The sequence below is a fragment of the Acartia tonsa genome, chromosome 10, assembly GCF_053477335.1.
Source record: "Acartia tonsa isolate MP-2025a chromosome 10, ASM5347733v1, whole genome shotgun sequence".
NCBI lineage: Eukaryota > Metazoa > Arthropoda > Copepoda > Calanoida > Acartiidae > Acartia > Acartia tonsa.
In genome coordinates, this window is record NC_137269.1 from 24010691 (window position 1) to 24028942 (window position 18252).

The 18252-nt window shown below is 29.9% G+C and overlaps 1 protein-coding gene across 1 annotated transcript; it reads left to right on the forward strand.

The window, feature by feature from the left end:
- Window positions 1-566: 566 nt before the first annotated feature.
- Window positions 567-18233, forward strand: LOC145330726 (tubulin monoglutamylase TTLL4-like). Its single transcript, XM_080175392.1, has 12 exons — window positions 567-614; window positions 1815-1877; window positions 2330-2412; window positions 2758-2787; window positions 4474-4567; window positions 5081-5135; window positions 9203-9242; window positions 9987-10061; window positions 14440-14490; window positions 17117-17158; window positions 17854-17951; window positions 18161-18233. Exons 1-12 carry the CDS (start codon window positions 575-577, stop codon window positions 18231-18233), a joined length of 744 nt encoding a protein of 247 aa, XP_080031518.1. The 5' UTR covers window positions 567-574.
- The last annotated feature ends 19 nt before the right edge of the window (window positions 18234-18252 follow it).

The following is an 18252-nucleotide window of genomic DNA, read 5'->3' on the forward strand; positions in this document are numbered from 1 at the left end:
AGACAGCCATTCAGATAGATAGACATTCTTCTAATTACGACTATACAATTTCTTAAAAATGGTCTGCGTGTTTTTCATAATCTATGCCTAAGACCAAAAGACCAAAAATTTAAAAAATTATAATCAAAACTAAATCAGTGCAGTGGTTTAAGGAATGATAAGCTTCAGTCCAAAAGAAAGACAGACATTCAGATACATTACGATTATACAATTTCTTAAAAATGGTGTGCGTGTTTCTAATAATCTATGCCTAAGACCAAAAAATAAATACCTTAAAATCCAAACCAAATCAGTGCAGAGATTTAAGGGATCACAAGCTTTAGTCTTACAGGCGGACAGACATACAGATCAGCATGTTTTAAATGGACGTACAGTCTTTTTGGTAACGGTTATAGAGTTGCCATGCTTCCTAAATCGTCCCTTATTTTTATAGGAATCATCATGCAACGTTTGAAATCTATATTTCAATTATAACATGTTTAATTTACGAATGAGATAACTGTTGCGAACGGACCGATAATGATTAATTAAAGAAAACCGTCGCTTTTAAAAATGAAAATGATTTCAGAATTAAATGGAAACAAAATGTCAGCTACGAAATTCCATGTTTCCGGGTAAGCGAAGGTTTTATATAATTTAGGGATATTTTTTATCCGTTCATCTGTCCATCATGATGGTAACTAGAGAATATCAACTAGATTTTCTATAATTTTCAGAGGAGATATTTTGTTTGTAGTCAGGTTTTAGACTATTTGAGTCCTTTCCCCCAAACTGTATATTGAGTAATTATTTTAAATTAAATTTAAAAAAGAGGATAGTGTAGGTTTTCTACTCATCTACCCTTCCGGGGCCTAAACCAGCGATGCACAAACCCTGCGGGACCAACCAACACACAATGTAACCTAACTTAACTGACAAAAAATCCCTCTGATTTTAAAAGGATTTTATTATATTTGTAGTCATGTTTTTTTTTGATGTTTCGTTAATTATCGCATCGAATTATAGACAACTTTCTGCGGATAGTAAAATTTAAAAATTTAATTCAAGTTTTGTTAGCCCCGAGGTGTTGAAGGCCCGAACTAACACAACTGGTATTATTATTTTTATATTATTATTCGTAGAAAATTTTCTATTCAGTATGGGTCAGAACCGGTTCTAATCCACCGGATATCAATTAGTTTCGAAGCCGTTCTGGAAATTATATTTTATTACTTTTCAAATAAAAAATCTTTCCAGTGTTCAATGTCATTCTTTTAAATTTGATAAAAGTTCTTATTAAAGATTAATTTTCGATTTTTTTGAATAATTATTGAAATACATAACTCTAAAAGATAGCCGCTGATTGATTTATTTACAACAAATTAGGGTTGGGCCGAATATCCGGTTTGGACGGATATCCGGCCATTTTTAATATACGACCCGATACGGGATATTGAATCTATCCAGATACCGGATATCCGGCTGATTTTAAATGCCGGATATTCGGCTGATTTTAAATGCCGGATATTCGGCTGATTTTAAATGCCGGATATTCGGCTGATTTTAAATGCCGGATATCCGGTTATCTGACCGGATATTACGTAATTTGCCGGATATCGAACGTTGGCCAGATATCCGGCCGGAAACGGATATCCGACATTAGAAATCAGCCAGATATCCTGTATCTATCCAAAAAAGTATCCGGCCCAACCCTACAACAAATCTTTTTAAGGTTAAAAAGGGGGGAGGGGGATTACGTGCTCAACAATTTCTTTATGAGAAATTACCAAGTGACTTTTAAATCAGCCTAGCTACCATAGAAATTTAATTTTTAGGTTGGCCGCCAATGTTAAATTTTCTACCACCCGGTGAAACATACGAGAAAACTATTCCACTAGGTAATTAGTTGTAGCCAAGATTTCATATTATCCTTATAATAAAATAACAGGATGTCTGTTTGTCTGTCTGTACCGACGGATCTCACTAACCTCTTAACCGGTATGGTTTTCCTTTACTCATAGTTTGGGGGAGGGTACCATTATGATCCCAAGAGAAATTGCCCCTAGAAAAATCCCCCCCTCCAAATTTTTAAATTTTTTTTAAAATTAAAAATGTGCGGAGGTTGACCCCAAGACAGACATCCTGTTACTTTATTATAAGTTATTAATAAAGCATCTCATTCTCAATATACATGGTTTTAAGTTATTTTTTTCTCTTCTAATAAAGGGCTTTAAATTATTCTGCTTAATCTATATTTTATCAATGCCACTAAATTTTATTTTTTACTACACACTTCTTATATAATTTTTTTCTGAGAAAAAACTTTTTATATCATTCCTTTTTTTTGAAGATTGGTTGGTATGGACTTTACCCTCAGCCTCTAGCCCGCTAATTTATGAATCCATTCAACGGATCGGCTGCTCTGTTAAGAAGGTTAATCATTTTTTACTTTTCTGATAAAATAAAAATTAGGGAGGGAGGGGACACTAGGCTGTAGTCTCCAAATATTTATAATTTGATTTGTTCTTATTTGTTATTGTTTAATTTTGATTGGTTGTGTGTCTTAACTTTTCAACCACTAATCGTTATCTTCAGAAGGGGTTATTTCATTGGATGTACATCAATTTATCTATGTTTTATGACTGTTATAATAAAATCATGATACAAATTCTATTCTTTTTTGCTAAAATTAATTTAGATTTTAATTGAAAGAATTAAAAGGGTTGAATTCTAAATAATTATAAATTTTTCAAATTCAAATATTTGATGTTTTTTTAGAATGATTATAGACAGTGGGAAGACAAAGAGGTAAATTTCAGGGCTCGGCAGCCACATGTCAGCCGCGTGTAAGCCTCATTAAAGTCTAAACCTGTTCTGAACAGAAAATCCATCTTTTTAAAAAAAAAATTGGCACACGATTGGGTTTTAATTTGAGACTTATGCTCGGCTGATGCGCAGATCTTGAGCATTTGTATATTAAAATTTTAATTAAAATTAATGTAAAAAACATATATAATTGTATACAATTAAGTATTAATAGAGAAAATTTCATTTTTTAAATAATTACGACCAGTCTATAGTAAAATGGACGGACTTTTCCTTTCTTACTATAGAATATTTTTGTACAACATATTTCTACTTTTATGTTCTAGTAAATTTATGTTTCTATGAACAAGTTAGATTAAACCAACAGCCTTTATTTATGTTAGAAATGATATTTTACCCTCTCTATTAATCCGTTATTTTAATTATCATAACTGTTATCAATATTAATGGATATGTCATTACTTGGATCTTACATCAGATGTTCTTTTTCTCTAGCTCAGTGAAAATCGAAGCGGGCTAAAATAACGATTACCGCTTTCACCCCCTATACCCCATCTCCTCCCCCTTCAACTACATGAATGTGTCAGAACTGAATTTTCAATATATGAAAATATAAGGTTTGACAAAATTATACGTAAATTTGTTGCAAAACTTATTAAATGCAGAATTCTGTTTAAGGACATACTGACATTTTAATACTTGATTATAGAGATGCTTCGCTCATAATATTGTACCTTATTGTAATAGGAATCAAAAATCAAAAAATCAGATCAATCGGATGATTTTATCACATAAAAAATTGTCACCATGCAAAATTTGAAATCGATAGGACAATTCTAACATGCCTAAATTAACGAATAAAAGCTAACTATCTCGGACGGACGGACCGACCCTAATTATAGAAAAGCTTCGCTTTTAAAAATGTACTATACTATTCATAAACATTTAGCATACTGATAGCATAATATATTATACTGTTATTATCTTTTCAGTATGTCTTCTAATCCGATTAATAACCACTGGATTAGAACTGGTTCACAGCCATAATGAATAAATAATGTATAGCATCGATTTACAGACAATTTTCCACAAATATTAAATGGGAATAATAATATCAAAGACGCAAATGTTTTTTTTCATTTTACTGAAATTAATTTGAGAATTTTAGTTTTGTATGGACATACAAAGAGTAAATTAACGCTTGCTAAGAATTTTTCTAATTTCATTAAACCTACTTCTAGTTTCAGATTAAAGGGGAAATTTTTCTATCTATCCATATAATTAAATGTAAAAAGAAAAAGATAAAAACTTTTTTTTTGTTTTGTTTTTCTCAATTTTAATTTGACATAACATTTTTCTACTATTAACACAAGCCGCGAAGTTTGAATTTTAAAAATGTACGTATTTTTTGCACACCCTTTAAATTGGTCATTACTCATTGTCCAATAAATTTTTAAAAAGAGGCACTTTGGAAAAAACCGGCTTTTAAAGCATAATTTGTTGTAAACCATGAAATATTTTTATCTGATATAAAACTCCCCACGTGAATAAATTAAATTAGAAATTGATTATTGACTTTTGTCAATAGTAAGTGGGTTAGATAAAGCAACACTTTTGTTCCTTTAAAGAAAAAGACACAGTAGTTCATAATTGTTAAATTTTGTTCAGGGCATATTATGGGATCATTTGCTGGTGTCAGAAAACTCAAATCCTGTCAATTTTTACAATTTTCATCATTCAGTTCAAATCAACAAATTTCCAGGTTATTTTTAACAGTGCTGCTACTCAAATTAAGGGCTGTCGGTCTGTCTGTAAGGTACGTTAATTACTTCGTGAGGTCGGGACTTTCCTCCGATTTCAATTGATCATCTAGAGCACCCAGAGCATCATACGCATGTAATGGGATGCAAACACCAAAAAATGTATACTGGCCTGTCATTGTTAATTTAGTCTGTTAATTGGCCCATTATTTTTTATTTGTATTGTATGATGTCATTTTTTAGGCAATATAAAGCGTTCTTTTTTAATACATTTGTATTTTTCTTGTTAAATCATTCTTAAAATTTTATTACTTAATGTTTTGACAAAAAAAATACATTGATTTATAGGAACAGCGGAAAGTGTCATGTGTGAAGTCATAAAAATACGCCTAAAAAGGGAGGATAAGAGGAGAAGTGGGAAAGAAAACCCGTGAAAAGTGATGAATAATAAACTTATTTTTATGACGTCACATATGACACTTTACGCTGTCCTGATTTAAAATTCTTGTTTTCAGGTGCATATGTCCTATGTAGGAAAGATAAACTTTGGCAAAATTATGCAAGAATGAGGTAATTCTATTTCAATCACCGATTTTTATCTATTTCATAGTTTTTTAAAAGCGAAGCTTTTCTACAATTAGGGTCGGTCCGTCCGTCCGAGATAGATAGCTTTTATTCGTTAATTTAGGCATATTAGAATTGTCCTATCGATTTCAAACTTGCATGATGATTCCTGTAGTAGTTAGGTACGATTTAGAAAGCGTAGCAACTCTATAATCATTACCAGAATGTCCGTACGTCCATTTTAAACATGTTGATTTTTCTACTTTTTTAACAACAAATTTTTATGTAATCTAAATATTCGTTTGATCTGATTTTTGGTATATTGATTCCTGGGACAGCAAAGAACAATATTATAAGCAAAGCAACTCTATAATCAAGTCCTAAAAATATAAGTATGTCCATAAACAATATCCTGTATCAAGCAGTTTTTCAACAAATTTACTTACAATTTTGCTTCGACTCTTATACTTTTATATTCTGAATATTCAGTTCAGACACTATACAAGTGTTAATGTCCGTTTGTCCTACCGTTTCAGTGCTTCGCTTTTATGGATGTTGTTATCCTTGTTTTATTAAAAAACATCGTTAAATTTCTTTCCGAGATAATTTACCATAGTGCTTATGCTTATGGTGCATTATTTGCCAAATGTACCACTTTTCTGCACTACCTCTCCGATTTTGTTAATACTCTATATTTTGGTCCGTTGGGTGATTCAAGGATGCTGGATGGCCAAAAAAAAGTTTCAGAGTCCCTGGATGTCTAGATATCTAGCTATCTATGAAGGTAGGTAACAAAAATTTAAAAAACACCCATTTTTTCACAATTTTAAAAATTAATTTTTTCATCAATCTTACATCCAACCTATACATTTTATACACCAAAATGATCGTTTATTCATGTAAAAAGCGCACATAATGCTATTTTGGCCAAAACTCTAATTTTACAGGGTGTCCAATAAAAAGTGTATTTTGGATATCTAGCGTAATACCCAAAATACCTGTCCGAAAAAAATCATTTTTTTTAGCTTAAATTCTGTGTTTTATCTGTGGGCATGTGTGGTATATAACGGTTCGGAGGACCCGGGACTATAAGGTTGTCAAATTTCATTTTGGAACACCCTGTAAATGTGATTTTTGTGTCTGTAGAGCTAAAACTTGGTCCAAATTGGCTATTTTTTTCAAATTACTCTAATATGTGTCTTAGTATGTTTGGCCATAGTGTTTTCTGACCAGATCAATATTTTCCTATTTTTTTAAATTTTTTTTTCTGTTTTTAAGTTACTTAAAACTGTCATATAGATACAGATTTTGACTAATAACAATAATATTTGCCTATTTTACAAATTTTTACACTTTTGGGACACCCTGTGCATGTTTTTGAAAAATGATGGTTTGTGCCCATTTTTGGGAGGAAGGAGTCGTTTTAAGGCCATAGACTATTTCTTAATTTTTGTAGAACTTTTCAAGATACATCATTTGTTATTTATGCAAAAAGCGCAAAAACCGAACCGTTTTGCCGTTATTCACTGCCAAAGGCAGAATTTTTTACGTTTTTTGCCGTTCCCGAGGATTTAATGCGCATTTTAGGTAGGAAGACGTTGATTTTTCAAGATAACTGTGAAATACTTTTATTTAGGCATTTTATTTTACTAAATTTCATGTGAAGTAAAATTTTTTGTATATCCAACCGATTTTTGTCAAAAGGAATTTCAAATGCACATGGTTTATGTTTCTTTTATTACTTATGTTATAGCAATTATTTATATTATATACACTTCATTTTCTTGTTTTAACAATTAAAATCCATCTCGACGAAAAACGATTAGCTGCACAAAAAATTTGACTTTATATGAATTTTAGAAAATTAAATTTCCTATATAAAAGTATTTCAGAGTAATCTTGAAAAATTAACGTCTTCCTACCTAAAATGCGCATTAAATCCTCGGGAATGGCAAAAAACGTAAAAAATTCTGCCTTTGGCAGTGAATAACGGCAAAACGGTTCGGTTTTTGCGCTTTTTGCATAAACAACAAATGATGTATCTTGAAAAGTTCTACAAAAATGAAGAAATAGTCCATGGCCTTAAAACGACTCCTTCCTCCCAAAAATGGGCACAAACCATCATTTTTCAAAAACATGCACAGGGTGTCCCAAAAGTGTAAAAATTTGTAAAATAGGCAAATATTATTGTTATTAGTCAAAATCTGTATCTATATGACAGTTTTAAGTAACTTAAAAACAGAAAAAAAAATTTAAAAAAATAGGAAAATATTGATCTGGTCAGAAAACACTATGGCCAAACATACTAAGACACATATTAGAGTAATTTGAAAAAAATAGCCAATTTGGACCAAGTTTTAGCTCTACAGACACAAAAATCACATTTACAGGGTGTTCCAAAATGAAATTTGACAACCTTTGCCGTTATTCACTGCCAAAGGCAGAATTTTTTACGTTTTTTGCCATTCCCGAGGATTTAATGCGCATTTTAGGTAGGAAGACGTTAATTTTTCAAGATTACTCTGAAATACTTTTATATAGGAAATTTAATTTTCTAAAATTCATATAAAGTCAAATTTTTTGTGCAGCTCATCGTTTTTCGTCGAGATGGATTTTAATTGTTAAAACAAGAAAATGAAGTGTATATAATATAAATAATTGCTATAACATAAGTAATAAAAGAAACATAAACCATGTGCATTTGAAATTCCTTTTGACAAAAATCGGTTGGATATACAAAAATTTTTACTTCACATGAAATTTAGTAAAATAAAATGCCTAAATAAAAGTATTTCACAGTTATCTTGAAAAATCAACGTCTTCCTACCTAAAATGCGCATTAAATCCTCGGGAACGGCAAAAAACGTAAAAAATTCTGCCTTTGGCAGTGAATAACGGCAAAACGGTTCGGTTTTTGCGCTTTTTGCATAAATAACAAATGATGTATCTTGAAAAGTTCTACAAAAATTAAGAAATAGTCTATGGCCTTAAAACGACTCCTTCCTCCCAAAAATGGGCACAAACCATCATTTTTCAAAAACATGCACAGGGTGTCCCAAAAGTGTAAAAATTTGTAAAATAGGCAAATATTATTGTTATTAGTCAAAATCTGTATCTATATGACAGTTTTAAGTAACTTAAAAATAGAAAAAAAAATTAAAAAAAAAAAAAAAAAATTTTTCTCTTTTTTTGAAAATACAGGGTGTCCAAAAAATAGGAAAATATTGATCTGGTCAGAAAACACTATGGCCAAACATACTAAGACACATATTAGAGTAATTTGAAAAAAATAGCCAATTTAGACCAAGTTTTAGCTCTACAGACACAAAAATCACATTTACAGGGTGTTCCAAAATGAAATTTGACAACCTTATAGTCCCGGGTCCTCCGAACCGTTATATACCACATATGCTCACAGATAAAACACAGAATTTAAGCCAAAAAAAATGATTTTTTTCGGACAGGTATTTTGGGTATTACGCTAGATATCCAAAATACACTTTTTGTTGGACACCCTGTAAAATTAGAGTTTTGGCCAAAATAGCATTATGTGCGCTTTTTACATGAATAAACGATCATTTTGGTGTATAAAATGTATAGGTTGGATGTAAGATTGATGAAAAAATTAATTTTTAAAATTGTGAAAAAATGGGTGTTTTTTAAATTTTTGTTACCTACCTTCATAGATAGCTAGATATCTAGACATCCAGGGACTCTGAAACTTTTTTTTGGCCATCCAGCATCCTTGAATCACCCAACGGACCAAAATATAGAGTATTAACAAAATCGGAGAGGTAGTGCAGAAAAGTGGTACATTTGGCAAATAATGCACCTTATATAAGTTTTGATGTCGAATGTTTTGTTGAAATCAAACTGCCTTTAAATAGTTTAAAAATATTTTTTTACTAAATTAAACTAATTAAAGCATGATAATTCTTTGGAGGGTCATTTTTAAGGTGTAATATTTCTTGGGATTGTAGAGGTTACATCTCCCACAATATTTGTAAACATTCCCTTACAGACAGACATCCAGTTACTTTTGTTATAACGATATTCTATCTTTTCTGTTTTAGAGAAAAACATGGATCCAAACTGTTTAACTTTATTCCAAAGGTAAATTGATAAAATTTTTAAATTCAATTTCATTTTTAAAAGCAAGGCTTTTCTATTATTAAGGTTGGAAAGACCGTCAGTCCGTAACGGATAGGCTTAAATTTAGGAATGTTGGAATTATCCTATCGATTTTAATGATTTAGCATTGTGATCCTTGTAGTAGTTAGGTAGCAACTCTATCGTTTAAAAAATATCCGTAAGTCCATTTAGAACATGCTGATTTTAACTTCTTTGACAACAATTTTTTTATGTAATAGAATTATCCTATTGATTTGATTAAATACATAATGTTTTTCCTTAATACACTACTTAAGTGTATAAAAGGGGGGAACTACAAAGCTGCACACGGGAAAACGGGACCTGATATAAATGTACATATGTACATCTTCTTGCTTCAGTAACCAAAGAAGTTTTTTTCAACAGCTAGAGACAACACCGCTCACGCGACGTCTTAGCTGCCAATGTAAATATAGATTCAACACAAATATGAAATTATTTTATTATAAATATACTTATGCTTATTTTATCGTACATTATTTTATTGTCTTTTTATTATATTTGAAAATAAATCTACTACTACGTCATGCTAGAGACATTGAAAATAAAAAAAATAAAAATTCTTATGTTTCAGTTCGGACACTTTAAATGTGTTAATGTTCGTTTGTCCTACCGTTTCAGAGCCTCGCTTTCATGGATGTTGTCATCCTTGTTTTTTTTACAATTCTATAATATATCTTTTTATAGACATACAATCTTCCCGAAGATTTAAAATATTTACGAGCAGCGATGAAACTAAATGAAAGAATATTTATTTTAAAGGTAATCTATTTTTTTTACAGCGGAGCTTTTCTATTATTAAGGCCAGTCCGCCCGCATGTCCTTAACGGATAGCTCTTATCGTTAATTTAGGCAAGTCAGAATTTTCCTATTGATCTCAAACTTGGCATGGTGATTCTTGTTGTAGTTAGGTACGATTTAGAAAGCGTAGCAACTCTAAAATCGTTAGAGTGAACTTACTATACCAGTGAATATATAGGGCTGGTATTATGGACAGAAACACGGGGAGCTACAGGTACAGACAGACACAAACAATTATAGTAATGCTATGCTCTAAATTATGTATTTATTTGCCTTGACACTCTAGATTGTAAAGAAAATAAAAATATTTCAGAATAAATTTGCAAAAAAAGACAATAAAATATTTGGGCTTTTTTGCCCGATTTTGGCAATCAGCTATTATAAAAAAAATACTTAAGGCTGCGTCCCTTGCATCTAGAGGCTCTGTATTTTAAAGGGCAGGGTAGGGAAGAAGACAAGACTTAAATCTAGCAATAAAAAAGCCTGAAACAACCACTGGACGTAGGTGAAACATCCCTAAAATAAAAAAATCAATCTCTGCAGTAGTTATCTTAATCTTAAGATAGAGATAAAAAAAAACCTTGCTACTTTTTAAAGGAGAACCATATCGGTTAGGCAGTTACAGATATCAGACACAAGAAGTTCTTGTTACACATTATAACATAGTAAGCATAAACAGAGAAATGTTTTTAAAGGAAAAACCTCATTTTATATGCAAAAATTTTAGCAGAAAAATGTTTTCTTCTAATGTTAAATCTCTTTTCCCGTGTTAATTGTATAGATTTGCAGAACTAAAAACATTTATTTGCTAAAATATGCGATCTAAATCACCAAATAAGTCCACCTTATATTTCTGAAAATCATTTCTAAAAATTGAAAATAAGACAAACAGAAATTATTAACAGAATCATTCTCTTGGAAAACATAAATGTTTATTCATATACTAGGCGCTACGCCCCTAGAGGCCTTGGGGCACTTAACAGACAGACAAAAAATGTAAAACTTAAAGTTAAATAGTTATTTTATCATTTATTATCCTCTTCATACTGTAATCTAAATAGTAATACATTTAGAGATAAAATAATTTTTCTACTAATGATATATCCTTCCCTTTTAACTCTAAATCCCTCTATATCTCCATCAATTAGGCGATTTGTTACACTTTTTGCTAAATCCTAGGGTACATTTTTTGCAGAAACATATGCACATAAAAATATTTGTTGTAAAAAAATCAAATGTAAAATTTGAGAGTTTATGAAATTTTAAAAGTTTTTAACTATTCATTTCTACTAATTTAAATAACTTTAATTTCTCTTAGAATTAGAATCGGTTCTCAGCTATATTAAAAACTGTCTGCATATTTTTGCATTACAGACAATTTTCTAGGAATATTCAAATTAAAATCATAAAAAATTAATAACAGTTTTAATCTTTTAATATTAATATCCGCGGAAAAATGTCTATAATACGATGCGTTAAGTAACTATTATGATATAAGATTTTTTTCGATCCTTTTTCCCTTTATGTTCTCAAACATTGTACTGTCAATTATCATGATCCTCAAAATTTATGAATACTTACTTATTCGTTGGCTTAAAAACTTGGGGACCCAATGACATCATGATTAGTTTGTACTGACTAGCATTGCCCAAGCTTTTCCAACATCCTATAATATAAAGCAGTGAAGATCTTTTGTCTGAAGCTTAAGATTTCAATAACTACTGAATTGTTTGAGTTCCCATTTATAAGGAAGCTTCACATAGGTAAGGTTTTAGGCTACTTTATGCCCTATTCTTACCCCTTTAAATACAATGCCCCTTGATGCTAGGGGTGAATCCGCTAGTTAATTATATTTTACAAAAGAATCAATTTGTTTATTATCATTGGGGGTGTTTATCCTTCATTTTCTTATCCCCGAAAATCCCTGCCCCTACTCCATCCGTTCAAAAATAGATAAGATTAGATATTAAAGAAAACTTTACTAATATTTGACAAGTCGAATAAAAATTTGATTTTGACACATGCGTACGCAGTAGAACTCTTCATATTTATTCATTTTTTGGATTTTTATATTTTGACAATATTTTAAACTGTGTAATAAACCTAATTGCCCAATTTTTTCTATTTTAAATCAATAGTCAAAAGTCTTTTTTAGCGCTTCCACACAAAGTTCCTTTTTGAGCACTGATAATACCCCGCTTTAAAAAAAGAGGGGGGGGGGGGGAGAGCTTTTTTTATAACTTTAGGTCGGGTAAGGTTATGTTATATTGGGTACTGGGTAGCCCCGCAGAGTTAGGGCCCCCTGAAGGCTTCAGGTAAGGGGAAGAAACTGTATAAAGATTGTAACAACTATTAAAAATAAAACTTTGATACTTCAAACCATTCATTGCACGACCTTTGTCACAATTGTACATGATAATGTGGTGCGCCTGTTTATGGGCTGTGGCATTCACCTGTTCCTATTTTTGCATACAAGCGTCTGATAAAGCAGCAGCTTTAAAAAAAGCAGTACACAGCATGAAATAAAAAATCTGAAAAGTGGATAGCACTAATGTGCATGACAAAATTCCTAAAACATTCTATGAATTTGTTTTTAAAATAAGGATGACAACATCCTTAAAATCGGAGCTAAAATAATCAGATATCAGAGATGCTTAATTTATAACATAGTGTTTAATCTTCCAAGAAAATCATCATTACAAAAATCAGAAATAAAGGAAAATTAAATCTTACAATCAAAATTATCGTTGAACCTGCGGTAATGATTTTAGAGGTTTTAGTTGCATCTAATTTTAAAGGGGAATCATCATGCAAAGTTTTAAATTCGAACGAACATGCTTAAATCAACGATAAGACCTATCCGTGACCGACAGACCGATTCTATTTATAGAAAATCTTCGCATTTAAAAAAGATTAATCTAGTTTTATCTGGATGCTTTTTAGGCCTAAAGCATTTAATGTTTGGAATTTGAAGAAAATAACTTAACAGAAATAACTGTTTCGCCACTTGATTAAAAAGTATTTCGAACAAGGATAACAACATCCATAAAAGCCAAGCTTAGCATATTTAGAGGTACGAAAAACGAACAAACGCATTTAATATTAAACATTTTTAAGGATTCAGTATTAATTTATCCAGAATTGTCTAAATTTAAGTCATTCTTAAATTTTAAAGACTTGATTATTAGGATCCTTGGATCATGGAAAGAAAACAAAGTCATTCCTTAATTAGGACAGAAGTCACCTTCCTAGGAAGGACATAAGTAGCTTCCCTTATGTGAGAATTTGTTAGATGAAGGGCATAACTTGTCTCCCTTAACAAAGATTTTGCAAGATGAAGGACATAAGTAGCCTTCCTTAGACCAATTTCCAGTGACTTCTGTCCTAATTAGGAATGACTTTGTTTTCTTTCCATGATCCGGATCCTTTGCTAATTACATTATGCCTTATAAATCTAGAAAACGGAATTACGCACGGACTAACCCTAAGTATAGAAAAGCTTTGCCAAAAAGATAAGCAAAATCAGAAGGAATGACAAACGAACATTAATTTGTAAGTCTAAACAAAAACCTTCATAAATTTGATGCAAAATTGCATAAATTTAGTATACAGTAAAAGGATTTAATCATGGTATTGTACCTTGTTGTCCTATGAATAATCATATTAAGAGGATAATTATACATACAAAAAGTTGATTTTAATGAACTTACGGACAATCAGGTAACGATTATAGGGTTGCTATGGTTTCTAAATCGTACCTAACTATGATAGGAATCATCATGCAAAGGTATAAACCTATAGAAAAATTCTAAAATGTCTAAATTAACGAAAAGAGCTAATCCTAATTATAGAAAAGTCTCGCTTTTTTAACAAGGTCTTTTGCATATGATTGTTAATTCAAAGACATACATACATATGTATTTACTCCTATTCTTATATGCATAAAAAAATTTTGTCTGACAATTTTAACCTAAAAAAATAAATAAATAGATACTATTAGTTTACTTATTTTGCATATTGACAAGGATGACAATATAAAAGCGAAGCTCTCATACGGTAGGACTAACGAACTTTAACACTTAGACGCGTATAAATTAATACTTATTAAGCCAAATATAAATGTATGCTTCTAAACAAAATTGTATTTGAATTTGTTGCAAAAATAATTAAATGCAGGATACTTATATGATAATAATTAATAGAAAATTTATAGAAAATATTTAAAGATATTTCTTTTGAAAATATTCATACAAAAAATCTGCTGTTTATTCTAAAATTACGTTTCTCCTAAGATATTTCTATGAATTTTCTAATTTTGAAATTAAATTTATTATTTCAGCCTGTAACTGGCTCTTGTGGTTATGGTATAAGATTAATTAAAAATATTCAGGTAAAATTTTATCAAAATTTAAATAATTTGTTTGTCAAGATTACATGTCATTAAAAATGCTTATTTCTTTCTTGATAATTTAATGCAAGTAGTTGAATTGTCTCTTAAAAAACAAAAATCTACAAATTTTAACCAACTATGACTTAATTAAAAAGAAATAAACAAACATTTAACAGACAAAAATGATTGATAAAGGGGGGCATTTTTTTTCGCAATATCCCGTAAAACTGGGTGCGAGCTTCCAGTCAAATGCAGTCAATTGTATAAATTTTGACAAAACGCATAGTATAATTAAACGCATAATTTAGAACAGTTTGACCTAATAAGCACATTTGACTGGAAGCTTGCACCCAACTTTACGAAATATCGGGGAAAAACTGCCTCTCTTTAAACAGTGACTGTGTAGTAGATTAGATCAAAAGAATGTAAGATAGAAAATGTATGATTTTTAAAATCGAAGCTTTTCTATTATTAGGGTGTGTACGTCCGTTTGTGCGTAACGATTAGCTTTTTAAAAGTAATTCATGTATATTAGAATTATCCCATCGATTTCAAACTTTGCATAATGATTCCTGTAACAATACGAAACGATGTAAAAAGAGTAGCAACTCTATAATCGTTACTAGAATGATGATGATATATGATCGTTACTAAAAAGTCCGCACGTCCATTAAAAAATGCTGATTTTTAACTTTTTTTTTACAAATGTTTATCTAATTCATCTACTTATGGATTATTGATTGCTAGGACAACACGGTACAATATTATAAGCGAAGCATCTCTATAATCAAGCTCTAAAAACGAATTATGAAGTGTTCGGATGTTTTACCGTTTGATTTTAGTGCTTTGCTTTTATAGATGTAGTCATACAATTTTAAATTTATAGCATTTTCTTTTCACATTTATATCTTTATTTTGAATTATTTAAAAAAACGTTTGTAGGTTTAAAGAAAATAATTTTACACAAACATTATAGATAAATTTACTAATATTGAATTAACATTAATTAATTGTAATAAATATTTAATAATAGTTATTTATCGCATCGTATTGTAAACAGCTCTTATTAGATTAAAACCAATTTGTTACCCCGAAGGTTCGAGGGTCTGCTTTTTCAAAACTGGTAATATTTTATGAATTTTATTTTGATAATCGTGGAAATTTACATGATTTTTAAGTGTGACTGAGAACCGGTTATATTCCAGCGGATGTTAATCGATTTTGGAGCCATACTGGAAAACAAGTTCTAACAAGACTGAAAACGGTTATAACACTCAAAGATTGAATAAAATATAAAAACAGAAAGTTGTTATTTGCAAATGATTACAACCAATATATACATAAGAATTGATTATTAAGCTATAAAAATTGGAAAGAATTTTAATGAATATAATAGATTTGAAATCTGCATAAAATTTTTAGGATTTTTTAAAAAAATCGTTTTTTATATAATTCATTATTTAAAAGCTCAAATCCAATTTAAGTTGATAAATTTTGACCAATAGGATAGGTGGATTGGAAACTACCTGCGCTCTAATTGGTTGAATGATGTACGTCACTTAAGCTTCTCCAATCAGGGCGCAGATAGTTTTCAATCCACCAATCACAGATGTCAAAATTATTTAACTTAATTTGTATTTGCGCTTAAAGATAAAGAATTATACAAAAAACGAATTTTATAAAAAATTCCTTAAAATTTTATGCAGATTTCAAATCTATTTTATTCATTAAAATTCTTTCAAATTTTTATAGATTATTGATTATTATTACTTGGATCTTACATCAGATTATCTTGTACTATATTAAAGTGAAAGTTTGTAGCTGGCTAAAATAAAAATCCTTCCATCCACCCCAATTACCACACCCCCTCCCCTAATACTGGACTAATGAGTGATGTCTATGTAAGCATGAAATAATTAAGTAGTTATGTCAATAGATATACAACCTACGTGGATATTATGACAGGCCAAAAATTGTGGTAAATTTTGGTTGCTAATATGAAACATCATTTATAGGTCAGTTGGTTCATCCAATAGGAGAGGAGGGGATGTGGTAAAGGATGGAGATAGATAATCGTTCTTTTAGCCAGCTACAAGTTTCACTTTATTAGAGAACATGATAATCTGGTGTAAGATCCAAGTAATAATAACATCCATTTTAATAATCCATATACATTTTGAAAGATTTATTACCCTAGATGATCAACATTTTCAACATACCAATGAAATGGAAACAAATAGTTGAACTTTTTTACTCAAATGTGAACACTTTCTAGCCAACAATGTGGTCAGATTGTTCCTACACTGTGATCTTATTGGTCCTATTAAGGGGATGATACATTTTTAAACAGACAATAATTGGCTTGTATGTTTTCCTATTTTACAGTTAGGAAAAGTTAAAATTAGGTTTGGATTATAAGAATTTGTTGTAACTAAGTTAAAGACATCAGATAATTCCATTTACAATTTAGCACTGACAGAGTTAAAGAAACAAAGCTTTATAAAACATACTTTAAAATTTTAAAAACACAAAACTAACAACCTAACCAAAAACATTATCTAAATATGACCTAAACTAACCAAATCTCCCCAAAACAATGTAAAATAGACCTCAGTAATTGGTTTAGACCTTTGACATGGAGTATCCACATTTTAGTGAAGAATATGAGGTAACCTAAAGAGCCAGTTTAGTCATTAAAGGGTTAAATATTATAACAGTTATATATTTATTAAATCAAGTATTATTTATCAAATAAAACTGGGCGATCATGCTTTTATATGCTTAAACTAACTTATGAAAATAAAATTCATCAATAATAATTATAAATAATAAAAAAATGATTTGATAATTATATTATTACTTATTATATTTGAAACAAGTATCAACTAAATGAGCTCTTTATGGGTTTTCTTTTTAATCAAAGACTCTCTGAACAAGATAGACAAATACAAAATTAAAATATGGAATATAGGGTAAATTATAAAACCAACTTACAAAAAGGGAGAAAGGGACTTTTCTTTGATGTCAAAGAAACACTTTTGAGGTAGAAAGTAATACAATAATGCTTATTGTAATGAGTGAAAATTACAGATAAACAAATGAGTACATGAATCAATATGAATATTGGATTTTCTGTCTAGTTTTTTCAAAATCTGTATATTAATACTCAAATTTTATTTATGTTTTGTGAATTACAAATAAATCTTATCCTTTTAATTGTTTTACACTGTCTCACTTTGAAAGGAATTAAATAATTAATCCAAATTCTATTTATTGAACTAAAATTTGAAAACCAAATCAAATATAAAATTTTGTATTATTAATTAAATTTCCAAAGATCTAATGATATTACTTATGGTTTAGGATGTTCCAAAATTGAAAAATACCAAGAAGAAGCATGTTGTTGTTCAAGCATATGTTTCAAATCCATTCCTAATCAACAACTTAAAATTTGATATTAGGTAGGTAGCTATTTGTAATTGTTTCTATTTATTGAGAAGAAATGTGATAATATTACTGAGGTAATGAACATGTTTAATAGGACAGTTGTTGCCTTAATTCTACCTTATGGGTACAATTAAATAGATAGAGAAATAAAAAATTCCAATGACAAACTTTTTTACGATACCAGAAACATAAGTTAGCAAAAAAAAAATTACTTTTACTTTAGGCTTTATGTACTTGTAACAAATATGGATCCTCTTAAGGAAAGAATAGACATTGAAAAAGTTTTATTATCTTGAATTAAACAATAAATGTTCA